Source organism: Dacryopinax primogenitus (assembly GCF_000292625.1).
Source record: "Dacryopinax primogenitus strain DJM-731 SS1 chromosome Unknown DACRYscaffold_10, whole genome shotgun sequence".
Classification (NCBI taxonomy): Eukaryota; Fungi; Basidiomycota; class Dacrymycetes; order Dacrymycetales; family Dacrymycetaceae; genus Dacryopinax; species Dacryopinax primogenitus.
Genome location: NW_024467207.1, coordinates 325817 through 341708, shown reverse-complemented (window position 1 = coordinate 341708; position 15892 = coordinate 325817). Strand labels below are relative to the sequence as shown.

The 15892-nt window shown below is 53.5% G+C and overlaps 8 protein-coding genes across 8 annotated transcripts; 5 read left to right on the top strand and 3 right to left on the bottom strand.

The window, feature by feature from the left end:
* Positions 1-39: 39 nt before the first annotated feature.
* Positions 40-706, top strand: DACRYDRAFT_107922 (uncharacterized protein; the record flags this gene model as incomplete). The annotated part of the gene is made up of 5 exons (XM_040768559.1): positions 40-202; positions 261-353; positions 407-513; positions 569-610; positions 659-706. 5 exons carry the CDS (start codon positions 40-42, stop codon positions 704-706), a joined length of 453 nt encoding a protein of 150 aa, XP_040628265.1.
* A 134-nt stretch (positions 707-840) lies between these two features.
* DACRYDRAFT_116544 (uncharacterized protein) lies at positions 841-2498 on the bottom strand (the record flags this gene model as incomplete). Its single annotated transcript, XM_040770221.1, has 10 exons — positions 841-904; positions 950-1033; positions 1083-1127; positions 1175-1365; positions 1414-1468; positions 1518-1612; positions 1664-1768; positions 1822-1861; positions 1913-1991; positions 2045-2498. 10 exons carry the CDS (start codon positions 2496-2498, stop codon positions 841-843), a joined length of 1212 nt encoding a protein of 403 aa, XP_040628264.1.
* Positions 2499-3358: 860 nt separating this feature from the next.
* DACRYDRAFT_53103 (NADP-binding protein) lies at positions 3359-4013 on the top strand (the record flags this gene model as incomplete). The annotated part of the gene is made up of 3 exons (XM_040775150.1): positions 3359-3577; positions 3628-3791; positions 3845-4013. 3 exons carry the CDS (start codon positions 3359-3361, stop codon positions 4011-4013), a joined length of 552 nt encoding a protein of 183 aa, XP_040628263.1.
* Positions 4014-5670: 1657 nt separating this feature from the next.
* On the bottom strand, positions 5671-7768 carry DACRYDRAFT_22522 (NADP-binding protein). The gene is made up of 6 exons (XM_040772844.1): positions 7493-7768; positions 7097-7446; positions 6468-7050; positions 6074-6418; positions 5939-6012; positions 5671-5893 (listed from the first exon to the last, which is right to left on the bottom strand). Exons 1-4 carry the CDS (start codon positions 7542-7544, stop codon positions 6312-6314), a joined length of 1092 nt encoding a protein of 363 aa, XP_040628262.1. The 5' UTR covers positions 7545-7768; the 3' UTR covers positions 5671-5893; positions 5939-6012; positions 6074-6311.
* Positions 7769-8736: 968 nt separating this feature from the next.
* Positions 8737-10974, top strand: DACRYDRAFT_22521 (uncharacterized protein). Its single transcript, XM_040772843.1, has 7 exons — positions 8737-9129; positions 9177-9195; positions 9250-9449; positions 9498-9609; positions 9681-10181; positions 10227-10542; positions 10591-10974. The coding sequence occupies exons 1-7, from the start codon at positions 8751-8753 to the stop codon at positions 10861-10863; spliced, it is 1800 nt and encodes a 599-aa protein (XP_040628261.1). The 5' UTR covers positions 8737-8750; the 3' UTR covers positions 10864-10974.
* Positions 10975-11219: 245 nt separating this feature from the next.
* On the top strand, positions 11220-11662 carry DACRYDRAFT_107916 (uncharacterized protein; the record flags this gene model as incomplete). Its single annotated transcript, XM_040768558.1, has 2 exons — positions 11220-11427; positions 11514-11662. The coding sequence occupies 2 exons, from the start codon at positions 11220-11222 to the stop codon at positions 11660-11662; spliced, it is 357 nt and encodes a 118-aa protein (XP_040628260.1).
* Positions 11663-11940: 278 nt separating this feature from the next.
* DACRYDRAFT_79945 (DUF543-domain-containing protein) lies at positions 11941-12534 on the bottom strand. Its single transcript, XM_040776423.1, has 4 exons — positions 12459-12534; positions 12375-12409; positions 12272-12321; positions 11941-12220 (listed from the first exon to the last, which is right to left on the bottom strand). Exons 1-4 carry the CDS (start codon positions 12522-12524, stop codon positions 12084-12086), a joined length of 288 nt encoding a protein of 95 aa, XP_040628259.1. The 5' UTR covers positions 12525-12534; the 3' UTR covers positions 11941-12083.
* A 197-nt stretch (positions 12535-12731) lies between these two features.
* Positions 12732-15827, top strand: DACRYDRAFT_116540 (PLC-like phosphodiesterase; the record flags this gene model as incomplete). Its single annotated transcript, XM_040770220.1, has 4 exons — positions 12732-13171; positions 13224-13846; positions 13894-14254; positions 14305-15827. Exons 1-4 carry the CDS (start codon positions 12796-12798, stop codon positions 15825-15827), a joined length of 2883 nt encoding a protein of 960 aa, XP_040628258.1. The 5' UTR covers positions 12732-12795.
* Between the last annotated feature and the right edge of the window lie 65 nt (positions 15828-15892).

The following is a 15892-nucleotide window of genomic DNA, read 5'->3' as shown; positions in this document are numbered from 1 at the left end:
GTATGGCGGTTGTTGCTCAGTACTGCGCGTGATTGAGAGATGGGAGGCGAGATGATGGGCTCGCAGCGTGTGCGTGTGCGTTTGGCCGGCAATTGCCTGGGGCTCGAAGACCAGAGAAGCCGGCGGGAGCAGATCGTCCTTCTTACCGCTCAGCGCGCCGCCGCTTGCTCCTCATCAACGTCCAAGTCCGACTATTACAATGGTATACCTTGCTCATGATGCTTGTATGTAACGTTACTTATAATACCAACAGGCTGAAGGTCACGGACATGGACATGCTCCGGTGGAACACGGACATCATCATCTCCCTCCTGGCCAGTTCCCGTACCCAAAACATGTCTGGTCACCAGCCGGTGCGTTTTGTTTTACTTGCAGCATATATGATGCTGATCTCCTCGTCATGTAGGTGGCTGGTGGACACGCCCTAAGAACTGGGTTACCAACACCGCCGTCGTCATCGGCGGGTGCGCCGTGATCAGCTATTTTGCTTTCAGGTATAGCGCGGAACATGAGGTTTGTCCTGCCCATCACCTCACGTTAAACCTTGACTAAATGTGTTCTGGTACAGCATCGTCTTGCTGCCCCTCACAGGCCTGTGCCCTCACAATTAGTGTGTGCTATTGTTGCGAGTTCTGACGAGAGCTGACATATCATGCAGTGGGCCAAAGAGTTCAAGGACGGAAAGGTGAAAGTAATAGAGTATTGAGCGGACTGTACTACAAGAGGCGCAAATGCATAATCCAAGCCAAATGCTGCCGAATACAAGATACCCAAACCGGATCGAGTCGTACAAAGCACATAAACTTATGGTAGAAACTTCGAAAGAAATCAAGAACGAGATCACTCCTCATCTTCGTCTTCGTCTTCATCGCTTTCTACCGGAATTGTCAAGTAATCATTCAAACTGGACATGGTCAGCCAACAGTTAGGAATCAGAAGCACGGCATACCAGTGGACAAACGGTCTCATCTCTGCTACGACTTCGCAAATGTTGTCTATGAACTTCTTATCAAGGACTTCTTTGTCAGTGAACCTGGACCGCAGATCAACCGGGCATTCATGGTTGAAATCAACGGGCTCACAACTTGTGGACTGCGATGCTCCGCAGTTTCAGCAAATCGATATCCCTGAGTATCCGTCAAGAGATCTCCTTGCTCATCGGATCGGAGCATACTTATGATTCTTGTCTACCCCTTTCGGCGCAGTCTTCAATTCGTCCTCCCTCCCGAACACATTCTGCCTCCTCCCTTTCGGATCTGGTTTCGGTGGTCCGAAATGCTTGACAAACGCCTTGGAGGAGATGATCTGCCTCAGTTGGGATGGGTTGTGCTTGATATGGTGGCGGATCGAGTCGAGTTCATTTTTCTGGCGATGCTGTCAGAAGATCAGATGAATGGGGGAAAAGAGTCTTACGCCAGGACACCATGACCCACAGGCGATCATGCTATTACCACCGGGCTGAATGTGACTGTTTCTCGATCAGTTTAAGTCGGGAGAGGTGCGGGGAGATCGCTCACATGTGGTACTTCGCGAAGATCCCCTTCCTCCCGCTCCTTGAGAAGGTAGCCGAGAAGCCCACCTTATACGGTGTCTTATCGTTGCTGAAACGGATCTGTCCGTGGCGAGTCAGAAGATTTAGCGTGGTGGAGGGAGTAGGACGTACGTCACGGTAGATGCGGTGGATGACGTCTTTCGGCGGAAGAGGCGGAACTTCGTCGTCCACCTCGCTCACTCTCTCGAGCAACTTCTCCATAAAGTCTTTCCATTCCTAGCCATGATGAATAAGATATCAGACCCATCGTGGAGTACGACAAGGCTCACTTTCTCTGCCAACCTGTAGACCGGTTCGTGTAGTCGGAACCTAGATCGGCAATCAGCGCTCGTAGGATTCCAACAACGGATATAGACACACCATTCTCGGTCATTACATTTTGGATCTTTCATATGCGCCAAGAAGTCCAACGTGTTCTGGGATATCAACCCGGGCAGTACTTGAGCATCCTCAGCATCGGCTCGGGGTCTCTGACAATGCCGACAAACGCACCTCGGCCTGTCTTCGGCGCTTCCACCACCTCACCAACGACCTCCAATCCATCTAACTTCTCCGAATTTCTCCCTTTGACAGGCGATGACTTTGCTGGACTCCGATTTCCATTCGCTTTTGGCTTGCTCTTCTTCGCTTTACGCGCAGCCTTCTCCTCGAAGTCTGAGTCATCGAGAGCATCACTCAACGCAGTCTCTTCATCATCTTCGTCTTCATGTCCATCCTTGTAGTTGTCCTCATTATCCCCATCGTCATCAGACTCTGTTGCAGGCTCGCTTTCGTCTTCTTCTTCCTCTTCCTCGTCCTTCATCACCTTCGCGCGTTTGGCAGGCCTAGTAGAGCCCCCAATCGAAGTTCGCTTCCCCGCCCCGCCCTTCTTAAAATACGCGCTCTCAACGCGCTTTGGCATCTCTTTCTTCTTCACTGGAGTAGTAGAGCTGCGAGTCCGGGTCATTTTGAGTAATTACAGGCTGCGAACGAAGGGAGGAGGGTCGGGCGCCCCTGCGCGACGCGCTCCACTCTGTCGCGGACGATCATGATCGCGGATCCGCCTATCACATTTCACGGCTTTGCAGGTTCACTCAATCCTAACTTGTAATTTCTTAATGACAGGCAACTCCTTAAGAATGTCCTAGACCTGTCAAATGCCTCTAGTTCTACTAGGTGTTGCGCTCCAACTGGTTCTGGATCCGGTCGGCTCGCAAACACGTAATTTCGGGCCGACAAACTGGCGGCTACTTCGACTTTATTTTTGTAGTATTAATCATCTAAGCCATCGAAGATCCGATTCCTACGCGCTTCATTTCTGCGAAGTGTTTTTAGTCTGTCCCAAGAAGGCAACCCTAACTGTTATTGCAAGCCTCCCATGAGCTGTATCTTACCAAATTGCTTAGCGCCTATCACCGCATCCCCCCAACCCATGCCCCTCCCCTCCCTTGGAATATCCAGCACGTGGCCTGATAAGCTGTGCGTTCTTCCCCTCACGAGTCCCCATGAGACCAGGCCTTCATGGGTGTGTGCCCAGGGCCCTCGTTCATACCTGATGTAAGCATCTTGGTCATCTTTGAGGTGGTCCTAATGCAGTTTGGCTCGTAGAGTTCATTTCTTTGGTCGAGAGTGAAATCATCGCACATGGAATTGATGATGCCCGGTGACACGATATTTGTTGGTCCATGGCCACGATGGGGCCCCGGTACCTGCGCATGCGTATAAATATGTGCCAGTGACAACTGGCTGCTCTACACAAATCTCAAGCTCACAACCCACCCACGAATCTCGAACTCACCTACAACTTACCTGTCTACCTCTGACCAGATGTCTAACAAGCTTGTCGTCGTTTGCGGGGCTACTGGCGGTCAAGGTGGATCTGTCGTCAAAGCTCTCCTCGCTGACGGGCGGTTCGCTATCCGCGGCCTCACGCGAGATGTCGACTCGGCTGCGTCCAAGGCGCTCGCTGCCCAGGGGGTGGAAATGGTCTTTGGACTTCCTGCGGATAAGGACACTCTTCTGAAGGCGTTCAAGGGGGCATATGCTGTACGGCTCTTTCTTCAGGAGGCGTGATTAAGCTGATCCTCCAACATTAGGTCTTCGGCGTGACGATTCCTGGATTCGTTCCCGGTCCGCCTAACGACTACGATCAAGGCAAGAACATCGTGGATGCCTGCAAGGCGAACGACGTCCCGCTCTTTGTCTGGTCTTCCCTGCCCCACGTCTCGGAGTCGTCTGGCGGCAAGTACACCATGGTGACGTGTGTTCTACTCAGTTTCGTTTCACTGCGAACATTCGGTAACATAAATGTAGGGCATTCGACCAGAAGGCCGAAGTGGACAAGTACATCAAATCAGTGGAACAGCCGGCAGTGGTCCTTAAGACCGGTGGCTTCGTGAGCAAGTGCATCTTTCCCATCCTTCTCATTATAAATGTCTCACTCTCCCGCCAGCACAATCAACTTCCGTCAGCTGCGACGTGATTCCCAGGATCCGGAGAAGCTGCACCTTTTCTACCCTTGGGTGCGTGGGACTTCTCCCACTTACATCACCGACGTGGACCGTGATCTCGGCCCAAGTGTCGTTGCGGTTATTAACAACTGGGAGAACCCTGAACTCAAGCGGGAGCTTCAGAAAGAGCCGATCGCAATGGTCAGCTACTATATCTCCGGCGAGGAGAAGGCGCAGATCATTAGCAAAGGTGGGGAAATACATCCCTTCCGCTCGCGGTTTATGACTCACTCAACTTTTGGTGTAGTCACCGGAAAGGAGTGCGACTATATCCGCGAGGAAGCGACTGAGGGCTTCAACGCTCACCCAGCTCTGAAACAAGTATGCTTTTCTCCAGTTACTTGAACATCGACTAACTTAACGGACAGATGTATGCGTGGGTGGATGGCCTCTACGTCAAGTACCCCGGTGGAGTGCCTTCCCCACTTCTGGTCAAGCTCGGCGTCAAGTTCCACACTTATGAGGACTATGTCCGCGAGAACGCCCTTCCGTGGTTGGCGAGCCAGTGAGCGTCCCTTCGATAACCCATACAATGGGGCCATATGTTGGTAGTGTGTATCTCTAGACGAATACCTGAAATGAACAGGTTTTATTGATTGCCATACGGCTCTGCTTCTGCTCTTTGATATAGGCGAAATAAAGCGGTCCCAGAGAATCCAGACATGCCGTCATCTCTCCCAGGCACGCTGGTCCCTATGGGCGGCTTGACCCTTCCGCGGTTTCTCGCTTCCATTCCGCCGCGCGGCGTAAACGACGCCCCGAGCGCTTCTTCATCTACTATACGTCCACTTGTGCTGTCGTCAAATACAAAGCTTTGTTCATTTTTCGCTGATGTCTGGGATCAATCCGATTGTTTTGGATACTTGTGCTGCGCCATTTCCGAAGGGTGCCGCTGCGCGTTTCGGAGTGAGGCTTATAAATGGCGGTACCCGCCGTATCAAGCCCCCTACATCTCATAACATCTCATTCGTTTGATTTCCCGATGTCTATGAAACTTGTCGTCGTGTGCGGAGCGACCGGCAATCAAGGCAGCTCTGTCGTCAATGCCCTCCTTGCGGCTCGCAGATTCGCCATCCGCGGACTAACGCGTGATGTAAACTCCCCAGCAGCGAAAGCGCTCACCGCCCAGGGGGTGGAGATGGTCCCTGGTCAACAGACGAATAAGACCTCATTGTTAGATGCTTTCAAGGGCGCTTATGCTGTGAGTCCCATTTACTTCCACTTCGCCGATGTGCTTAGATGGGATATTCAGGTATTTGGAGTGACGAACGCCCCTTTCGTCCCAAACTTGCCGAGCGACTACGAGCAAGGGGTAAATATCGTGGATGCTTGCAAGGCGAATGACGTCCCCCTCTTCGTCTGGTCTTCTCTTCCCCACGTCTCCCAATCCTCAGGGGGGAAATACGTCGTCAAGTGAGTATTCGCCTGCTGCAAGTTGAACGAGACTGATACACCCCAGGGCGTTCGACGACAAAGCCGAGATGGACAAGTACATCAAGTCCGTCTCCCAGCCAGCAGTGATATTCAAGTTAGGCGCATTCGTGAGCAAGTACGTCCCTTCCCTCCCTCGCGCAACCCTACTCACGGGCACCCACCGCTTGCAGTACAACCACCTTCCGCCAACTGAGGCGCGATCCGTCTGACCCCAGCAAATGGCACCTCCACTACCCCTGGGTTCGCGCTTCCGTCCCCGCGGCTGTGACAGACATAGAGCGCGACCTAGGACCAAGCGTGGTCGCTGCTATCGACCGCTGGGAAGATTTGGAATCGAGGCGGGCGATGCAGGCAGGTCCGATCCCGTTAGTGAGCTATGAGACCTCGGGAGAGGAGAAAGTGGAGATTATCCGCCGAGGTGGGGTTTACTTGATTGAGTGAGGGTTTGCTGACTCGGGAACAGTGACGGGGAAAGACGTGAACTATGTACGGGACGAGCCTACTGACGGTCCTAATGCCCATCCGATGCTCAAAGCGGTACGCTCCCTCCGTCGCTGTGGAAATACTGCGTACGACGTACATACTGACACACGCGTAGATGTATCAATGGGTCGATGAACAGTTCCCGGCGTATGAGGAGGCTGTACCATCGGAGAGACTGCTGAGGCTCGGCGTGAAGCTTCATTCTTATGAGGACTACGTGAGGGAGGTGATCGTGCCCTATATGCAGAAGCAGGCGTGAGGCTCTCATTCACCCTACCGTGGTATAGATCGCAGGCTACACGGATCTTCATTTGTTCTTGTCCAGGAATACAACATAATCAGCACATGCAAACTCAGAACTTGGGAATAAGCTGGGAGAACTCGATCTTGTTCCCCTCAGACGTCAGGGCAGCCTGAATAAGCGCCACATCTTCGAGTGTTCCACGGGGGTTGCCAAAGTCTGTTGCGCGTCAGCCTGTCTTCCTAAGGGAATGTAAACGAGTACACACCGTTCTCCTTCTTCCCGTTCGCGGCTTCGAAGAAGAATTTCTGTTCTTCAGCAACACCGCACGAGGGGGACTCGAACGTTTCCTCTTTCTGCTCTCCTTTCTTTCCCGCCCTCAAGACAGCCCTAATCCACTGCTTCCCCTCCTTCTCAAAGAACTGGACTTCCACACTCCCCTCTTTACCCAGGATCATCGTCCCCCCTCCCCTGCCTTCCCAACCACTAGCACCAGCGTTAAGGCTAAAGAACCCCTGTGCCCCATCAGCACATTTCAGCGCCGCATGTATACAGTCATGCGGCGCCAAGTGTTCGTTCTGCAGCGTCGCGTATCCGCAGAGGCTAACGGTAGGTGAGGGGAGTACGGTGCGCAAGAACGCGGCTTGGTGCACGCCTCCGTCGAGCAAGAACCCGCCCTGATACGTAGGCTTCGCCCGCCAAGGTGTACCGAGCCACTTGTTTGAAGGGGGCATGTAGCTTATCGAGGTAAGGGAGAATGTTTGGATGGCACCGATCTTGCCTGCCGAGATGGAAGACTTGATGAACCTGAAGGTGGGCTCGACTTCCCAGTTCTCGGCGACGCGCCAGATCTGAAACTCGTTAGTGCGCGCAATCGCTTGTTGGGGAGAGACGTACGAGTCCCTTGGGCTTGTAGAGTGTTTCGTATTTCTTGATCAGCTCGATTCCCTCTGCTACGTCTTTCCCAACAGGCTTCTCGCTCAGCACATGTTTCCCCGCCTCCAGGCAGCGCATGACTACCTCCCCCGTGTTGGGGATAGGGACAGCAACGATCACAGCCTGTACGTCCTCTCGCTTCAGGAGAGCGGAGAGGTCGTTAGGGGTATCATCGGCGTACACAGCGGGCGTTCCGAGCCCGAAGTTGGAGCATTCTTCTACGGCAGCGGTGGCGCTCGCGAGGGTGCGCGAGTAGAGCGCGACGATGTGCACGGTCGATGGGGGAAGACTGAGGATTGCGGGTAGGTGGGCTGGGGTGCGTTAGCGGGTTGGTGAGCGGGAGTGAGGGGAACGTACCTTCTTGTATAAAGATCCCACCTCCGATAAGCGCGAGTCCGATAGGTGCCATCTTATTCCAGCAGTAGCAAGAGCGATAATCAGATTATCAAGTCTCAAAGCAGATTTCTCGTAGACAGAAAGAGTAGAACAGACAGCAAAGACGGTTGCGCGAATACCGGGCGTGCACGTCGTATTAAATGAAGCGTGAAGCCAGCGGACGATGGGCCGAGTCGGATCGGGTCGGCGAGTGGAGGTCCGAGAGAACTATATAGTGCTCCTGCTAGCTGGCCCGAGAGCCGGAGGGAAGGCTCTTCTTGGGCTTGTCCGAGGTTGTCCCAGACTATGAGCAAGTATTCATTGTTGTAGCAGATCCAGATGTAAGCAGTGACAGTACCCGCGGTAGGACGGACATGGCCGAGAAAGGTCAACTGCCGGTCGGAGGTTCGGAGTCGGCTCCCCATGCCGCGGTTAGCCAACGCCGATCCCCGTATGTCGGCAACAAGCCATCAAGCCATCAAGCGCCCGGCAACTTTTTTCTCGTTCATGGGCGCTCCGCGACTCCGGCAGCTTGGACTGTTATTGAGAAAGATGTGATATGGCAGGTGATATGGGGCGGGCGGCTCTTGGGTTGGATAGGAGGCTAACCCCGCGCTGAACGGATGGAATTGTGGCTTGGGAATGGTCGAGACCCTTTGAACACACTTCTTTGAGCGCAAGCGAGAGAAGGTGGACATCTCGCTGTGGTAAACTGTATATTCATCAATTTCTCTCCTGTTATTAATATGGCAATTGTTGTAATTGTGACCTGCCGAGTGGATAGTTCTTCCTTAGTGGCTATGTCATTTTCAGAGGTGACGATCGGGACCCCGTGAGCTGCTCCCCCCATGAATTGAGCACATAGTCTCACGTGGCTGTGTGTATGACCTGTCAGTGCTGACATGAGCGTGAACGCGCTTGGCTGAGAAAGAGAGAAGAAGGCATGACCCCTGCCGTACGTCCGAGGGCGTATTGGAGGAAAGAGAGCGTGACCCCCACCAACAGCCTGGACCTACCTCTCTTTCATCCTCTCTTCTCAACCCTCTCTCCCCTTCCTTGTCTCGTATCCCTCTCCGCCGGCACCTCTCCCCCCTCCCCAACTTCCTCCTTCCCCCGCCACTCCGCTCGCTTCCGTTCCTCTCATCTTCCTTCCTAGATCTCCACATCATCTCATCAATATATTACTCCACCTTTCCCCACCGCCCCCGCCCCCGATCCCGCCATGTCGGTAGACTCGACAATGCAGCTCGCGGGCACCGACATCTACGCGCAGCAGTATGGCCAGTTCCAGCCAGGACTGTACATGTCACCGCAACAGCAGACACCCCAGTCTCAGCAATCAACACCTCAACAACAGCAACAACAACAACACTCCCTCTCCCCGCAACAGTCTATGCAGCTCTCACCACAGCAAGTGTTACATCAGCAACAACAACAACAGCTCCAGCAACATCAACAGCAACAGCAGAGAGACGGCATAGCGGACTCTCCGGAGAGGGACGATGATGAGGACTCGAACAGCCCCAAGAAGAAGTTGAAAAAGGATGGCACGCTCAAGCGGAAGAAAGTCGGTCATGCGTGCTTGTACTGCAGAAGGAGCCATATGACGTGTGACGAGGGTGAGCATGTTCCTCTATGTTATGAAAAACGCTAAAAGACTCGATAGGGAGACCGTGTCAGCGATGGTGCGCTTTTGAAGGTGAAAGTGAAACTGGATGGTGAACTGATTCGTCGTACAGTATCAAGCGCGAGATCGGTCATTTGTGCCACGACGATCCCAAAGCGACGTTGTCTACGAACGGGAAACAATCACAGTCAGACACACCACCGGCTTCTGCGGTAACAACGACGTCCCAGGCGGCTGGTCCGATTTTCCCTGGACCACCGCCGTTGGATATGAGCGCTGTGGGTGGATCGAGTGGGATCATAGGGCAGCAACGTGGGCACGCGCGCGCTTACTCTGTGCATGTGCTGATCATTGGGATAGCGTTCATCAACGGCCTTGGAACTATGGTGCAGCAGAACAACCCGTGGGATTTCATGCAAGGTGGAAATATGTTTGCGAGCGAGACTCTTGGGAGCGAGTTTAACGTGCTAAGGTACGTGCGCGTAATGCATTTTTTCCCGAATAGTCGGGAACCAACATCTTACGCGTGTGGGATTACGTCAGTGACTTCTTGGAGACGCTTGACGATCGGACGTTTTTCACCAATACGCCCACACTACCGTCACTTGGCAGTCTGGGACAAGGGGGAGCGACGACGACGCCGTTAGACTCGGCCCGTCCTACTGCGAGCCCAACAAGGGCCCAGAGTCATGCGGATCTAGGAGGGTACGGCGTGGGAGCGGAGCTTATCCCTCAATCGGCGACTTCTACCACGGGCGTCAACTTCCATCATCACCAGTCGCAGCAGACGCCCGTAGTGGACGGCATCTCCCCACAGCCACAGCACGCGTCTACCAGCGAGCAGCAGGCTAAAGTGGAGCTCCTTGCTGCCATCCCGGGGGCGACCAAAGATGAGCGGTATCTGCTTACTGCTGCCGACCAGGAACCGGGGACAAGAGATGAACGGCTTGCCAGGGTCATCAGGGCCAAGTACGAGGCTGGCCTGTTGAGACCGTTCAACTACGTTGTGGGGTATCAACGGTTGACGCGGTGGATGGAGAAACAGTAAGTTTTGCGCATACATGCACAATTGATGCTGAGCGGTTGCAGTGTTTCGCCCGAATCGAAGACCGCTATCCAGCAAGCACTGTCCTCCTTCCGCCCTGCGTTTCGCGCCATCGCTCAAGGGTTGCGGGATATTGACCTTGTCTTCATCGAGGAAGCGTTTGAGCGCCTGTTGCTAGACTACGACCGCGTCTTCTCCGTCATGGGCGTACCGGCGTGTCTCTGGCGGAGGACGGGCGAGATATACAAGGGCAATAAGGAGTTTGCGGATCTGGTCGGGCTACCGCATGAGCTTATGCGCGAAGGCAGACTGTGCATTTATGAGCTGATGGCTGAGGAGTCGAGTGTCAATTACTGGGAGGTTAGTCGCTTCCCATATGGAGTGTGTGCGCCTGCTGACCTCGCACAGAAATACGGCCAAATCGCGTTCGACCTTGCGCAAAAGGCGGTTCTCACCACCTGCGTCCTGCGCTACAAGCCGAACCTCTCTGCTGCAGGAAACACCCGACCCCCCACATCTATCGGCAAGCGAAAACGGGATCGGGACCGGGAGAGAGCGAGGGAGTTGAGGGAGGAACAACCGAAACAGGAGAGGTTCATCAATTGCTGCTTCTCGTTCACCATACGACGGGACTTGTACGGTATCCCCGTCATGGTCGTCGGTAATTTCCTCAAGTGCTAACTTCCTTCGTCTTCCTCTTTCTATCCCTCTGCACGATACTACATCTATGGACCCTCCGGCCGGATCTGCCTGTTTCTTCACGGTATCTTTTGTGGTCTATTTGACTCTTCTCCCAAAGTAGTTTTAGTTAGGTTCGGCTTGGTTTTCAGCTAGGCAAGGTCAGGCCAGGTAGGGGATGGTCACTACAAATTTCTCGTCGCTTTGTATGGTCTTCGTGTAATCTAAAAACTGTATTACTGGGAGCTGAGGGCGTGGACACTCGGATATAGCCAAGGGTCCGACTTGAACTTCTTACGGCACCGGTCATTTGTCGAGCAGAGAAATCCTTGCGCTCTTGAACCACGCTCGACAAGATCATGTCACCACGTCTCCCTCTCTCTCTCCCTTCTCTCCGGCACCGTGTCCTCTCCTCTCCTCTCGCGCAGGGGGCGCGCCGCACCTTCCTCCGAAACCCGAAACGAGATCCCTCTGTTCCCCCGACGTATGCGGAACTCGAGGCTGAAGCGAGGATCGGAAGACTGAGAGTGATCGTCGTTAGCTTACCTTTGGTTGTCGTTTGTGGATGTACGCCCCACCCTCCTCCTCCCTTCCTTCCTTTCCGCTACAGGATGTTGTCCCAAGTAGTGGGGAGACGCTGACCCTTTGGCTAGATATATTGTATCGCCGTATGATGCTCGGGGAGGAACAGCGCAGGACGGAATGGGCAAAACTGGGGGGTACGCCGCCCGGCAAGATTGGGGATCCGTTAGTGAGTGAGAAGGAGAGGGGGGTGGCGAAAAGGCCTGAGGGGTCGGCTTGAGTGGGGAGGGAAGGGGAGAGGGTGTTGGGTTATAGGGAACAGGAAGAGGACTGAACTGTGTTGGTGTGGATGCATGTAATTTTGCACGTTGCTCAGCTTCTTGTTGAGTGCGACAGGAACAATGTGTTCCTTCTGTCTATATTGTGGAATGGAGGTTTGCAACGTGCCCTTTCCAAGAAAGCCCAAGCAACCTTGCCAATGAAGGTTCTCAAGCTATCGAAGCTTCATATTGGGACACAGGTCACCCAAGACGTCGAAGAGAGTAGAGCAACCTCTTTGGGAATTTGGCTCATATAGCCTGAGGCAGCATCTAAAGAGGTATATGCATCATGGCATTACGTGGTCTATTCTGCGCCATTTTTGGGAAATCGTCCTTGTTTCCCGCTTCCTCCTCCTCTGTACATACTCGCCAACAGGTGAATTAGGAAGATTTGGGTACTGCAGAAGCAGGTAATATACGTGTGCCGGATACGCGGGCAGGGTTGAACGACCGGTCACAGTCGGCATAGGCGATGCCGGCGCCAATGCCCGTCGTGAGTGAGATGGGCCATGCGCGACCTAGATGTTGATCAGGCTAATTGGTTCGGCTTAGTAGGGGAGGGGACGCACGCCTGAAGAGCAGCACGGAGATCACGACACCGACTGAGAACCCGATGCCACTAGAGAGAGCAGGTTTAGATGGAGCTTAGAGTGTTCCGGGTGAGGACATTACGATTTGACGAGGAGGTCGGCCAAGCAACGGTCGTACTAGCGAGAAAATGAGGAATGATAATATCATCTGATCAAATATTCTCACCTTCTTCGCGACGATAGAATCACTAGATACGGGCGTCGACGCCGCCGGGGCGGGCGTGGAGGACATTGTGCACGGTGTAGATGTCGACGAGGAACGCCTTTCCAACAGTGGCGTTGAGCAGGCGTCTTATCGCCGAAGCATGGCATGCCGGTCGGAGCCGAAGCGGAAGCAACTAAATGAAGTCGATTAACTCGCCGCGGACTCACGGGTGTTCTGGTCTAATATTTAGGGCGGGACGACCGCGGGCGAATGACTTGCGGCTGGTCTCTATCTCTCATCTTCGGGCTCTTGCGACGCCCCTCTTGCGTCCAACTTGAAGAATGCTGTTTTGCTACACATGGATTCTCTCGTCTCTCTTTCAGAGGCTCAGGGAAGGTCTCCAAGGTCAGAGAAGAGGCGACTGAGCGATTCCGGTCTTGCAAACGCGGTCAAGAGCTTGGTCATCGACCGAGTGCGCAGAACGCAGAGCCGCGAGCGATCACTGCGTTCTAGGAGCGGGTCTCTTGATTCCCGTGCTGCACCGCCAGGCTATGAAAACGTGTTCCACACTGAAAACGACGATGTTTTCGACAGCGAAGAGGTACACGTACCGTCGCTCTTGGTTACTGGGGTCGCTTTGCTCAAAGTCAACGCGAAGAACATCAAGCAACGTGTTTTCAGGATTGACCCAGATCGTGGACTCATCCTCTGGGAGTCCAAGAAGTCTGGAATTGGTGCGTGCCGATTCAGCGGATTTCTCGTCTATCGTTCATGTTTTTCTTTTAGTGGTAATCGAGAATATCAAGGAAATTCGCACAAATGGACCCTTATCAGCAGGGACAGCAGCCTATTATCGCTTACACAACCCGTACTTCATCTCCATCATCTACGTCATGGGAGGCAAGTACCGTGCTCTCAACCTGATCGCGCCTACCGCAGAACTGCGGCACACGTGGATAATCACTCTCCGAGCCCTTGTGAGGGAGAGACGTGAGATGCTCGGTCTCCCCCTCCCTTTGACGATCGGTCTGGACGAGAGTTATGGCAGCCACTCTGACGGGAAGACGAGCGACGTATTGGATGCGTGGGAGAGAAGACGCAAGGCATGGCTGCGCCGTTGCTGGAGGAGCGCGGACGCAGACCGTTCTGGATACCTGGAGTTCCGAGAGATAGAGGCACTATGCGCGCGATTGAGTGTCAATAGCTCCAAAAGCGACCTCAAGGGAATGTTTGAGGAGGCTGACACTACCCATCGTGGCTCGCTCGATTTTCCAGATTTTCAGAGGTTCATCGCCCTCCTTCGACGCAGGCCCGAAGTACAACGGATCTATAAGCATCTGCTTCAGCAATGCAATTCTGCGGCATTCACGTGGGATGTCTTCCTCTATTTCATGCGGATGTCGCAGGAGGTATGTCACACGCTTTTGTTAACAACATTTATCTGACATGGTCACAGGACACTCGATCGGAGGAAGGACTTCGCACTATTTTCGAACGCTACGCCATACACTACTTATCTGCCCCTAATACAACCGATGAATTCCCAACACGCACTAGCACACCCCTACCTCCCGCTTTCATGCCCGAAAACACGTTGCATCTCTCCATCGCATCTTTCAGTTCGTTTCTTCTCTCACTAGACAATTCCCCCATGGTCGATTCCTCGACGGTCGTCACGCACCCGATGGATCGACCACTTGCAGAATACTTCATATCATCATCACATAATACTTATCTTATCGGACATCAATTGGTCGGGGAATCTTCGGTCGAAGGATATATACGTGCGCTTCTTAGTGGATGCCGAACTGTCGAAAGTATGCGTATATGCTGTCTGGTAGTTGAAGAAGAGCTTATCTGATTACAGTGGATCTGTACGATGGTGACCTGGATCCAATCGTCACCCACGGCAGAACCCTCACGTCGAACGTGTCTGTACGGGATGTCTGTCATGCAATTGCCAAGTACGCGTTCGTGGCATCCCCATACCCTGTCATCATTTCCGCCGAAATCCACCTCAGCCTCAAGCAGCAGGATGCGGTAGTAGAGATCATGAAGGGCATCTTTGGGGATATGCTGATTCAAACACACTTATCGGAGCAGCCATTAACACACCTGCCAAGTCCAGAAGAGCTCAAATATCGCATTCTTCTGAAGGCGAAGAATATCTACATCACAACATCATCAAGCGGAGAGGTTCAGCAGATAGAATTGAAAACAATATCAACAGAGGAAGAGATTTCGGCCACTGAATTGAGCTCATTGTCAGATCCGGATGCACTACCTCCAACGCCGCCCCCAGTTTACACCCCCCTGACCTCGCCAAACAACAAGTCTATGCTAACGAATTTTCTTCCCATGCGACTAAAAAAAAGTTCTTCCGATTCAGCCTCTAATGCAGGGGAAGAAATGTCTCCAAGGTCATCCATCTTAGAAGGCTCCCAGATTGTTTCGGAACCTCTACCATCCGAGGCGCCGTCCCTTCCGCCATCCACCAGCCAGACTCCGAAAATGTCCCCTCATCTCCTGGCATTGCTCGTCTACACCGTCGGCGTTCGCTGGCGAGGTCTCAACAAGAAAGAGCACTACGCTGTGGAGCACATGTTCTCCCTTTCAGAACGCGCCGCTAACAAGCTCATGCGCACGAGCATGTGTGAACTTATCAAACACAACCGGTCGCACCTCACGCGCATATACCCAGCCGGTACGCGCCTGTCATCTACAAACTTTGAGCCACACAAATTCTGGGCATCCGGAGCTCAGCTTGTTGCTCTCAATTGGCAGACACCCGACTTGGGCCTGATGATCAACTCGGCGATGTTCAACCGGAACGGTCGGTGTGGGTATGTGCTCAAGCCGCCCGCTCTACGGATTAAGGACAAGACGCTTCTGTCAAAGCGGGAGAAGCTCGAATTCGCCGTAACTATCATTTCTGGCCAACAGTTGCCTCGCAAAGGCGACGAGGCTCGGCTGAACAAAGCGGGTGGAAAGGCTCCCGCTGATCTGTTTGTAGAAGTATCGCTTCACCTGCCCGAGTGGCAAGCAAACCTAACAGAAACCTCCTTTGCCCGGCCTCCCGCAAGCAGTAGCACGGCGAAAACCCAATCCCTGCGCACCGCAGTAGTGCACGACAACGGTTTCAGCCCGATTTGGGAAGCCCGCTTATCGTTCACGTTTGACTGCGTGGGTGATATGAAAGACGTCGTCTTCGTGTCTTTCGCAGTGCGCGACACGGCCGATACGGACGACGACGCCCCTCTCGCGGTGTACGTCACGTCCCTCGCTAACCTGCGCCCGGGGTACCGCCATCTCCCGCTGCATGATGTCCAGATGTCGCCGTACCTTTTCTCTACGCTGTTTGTCCATACGGCTGTGAGGGTCGTGCCTTGATCGTTGATCAAGCATCTGTGGATAAGGATAGGATGCTCGAGGTTGTATGATAATTGAGAATAATA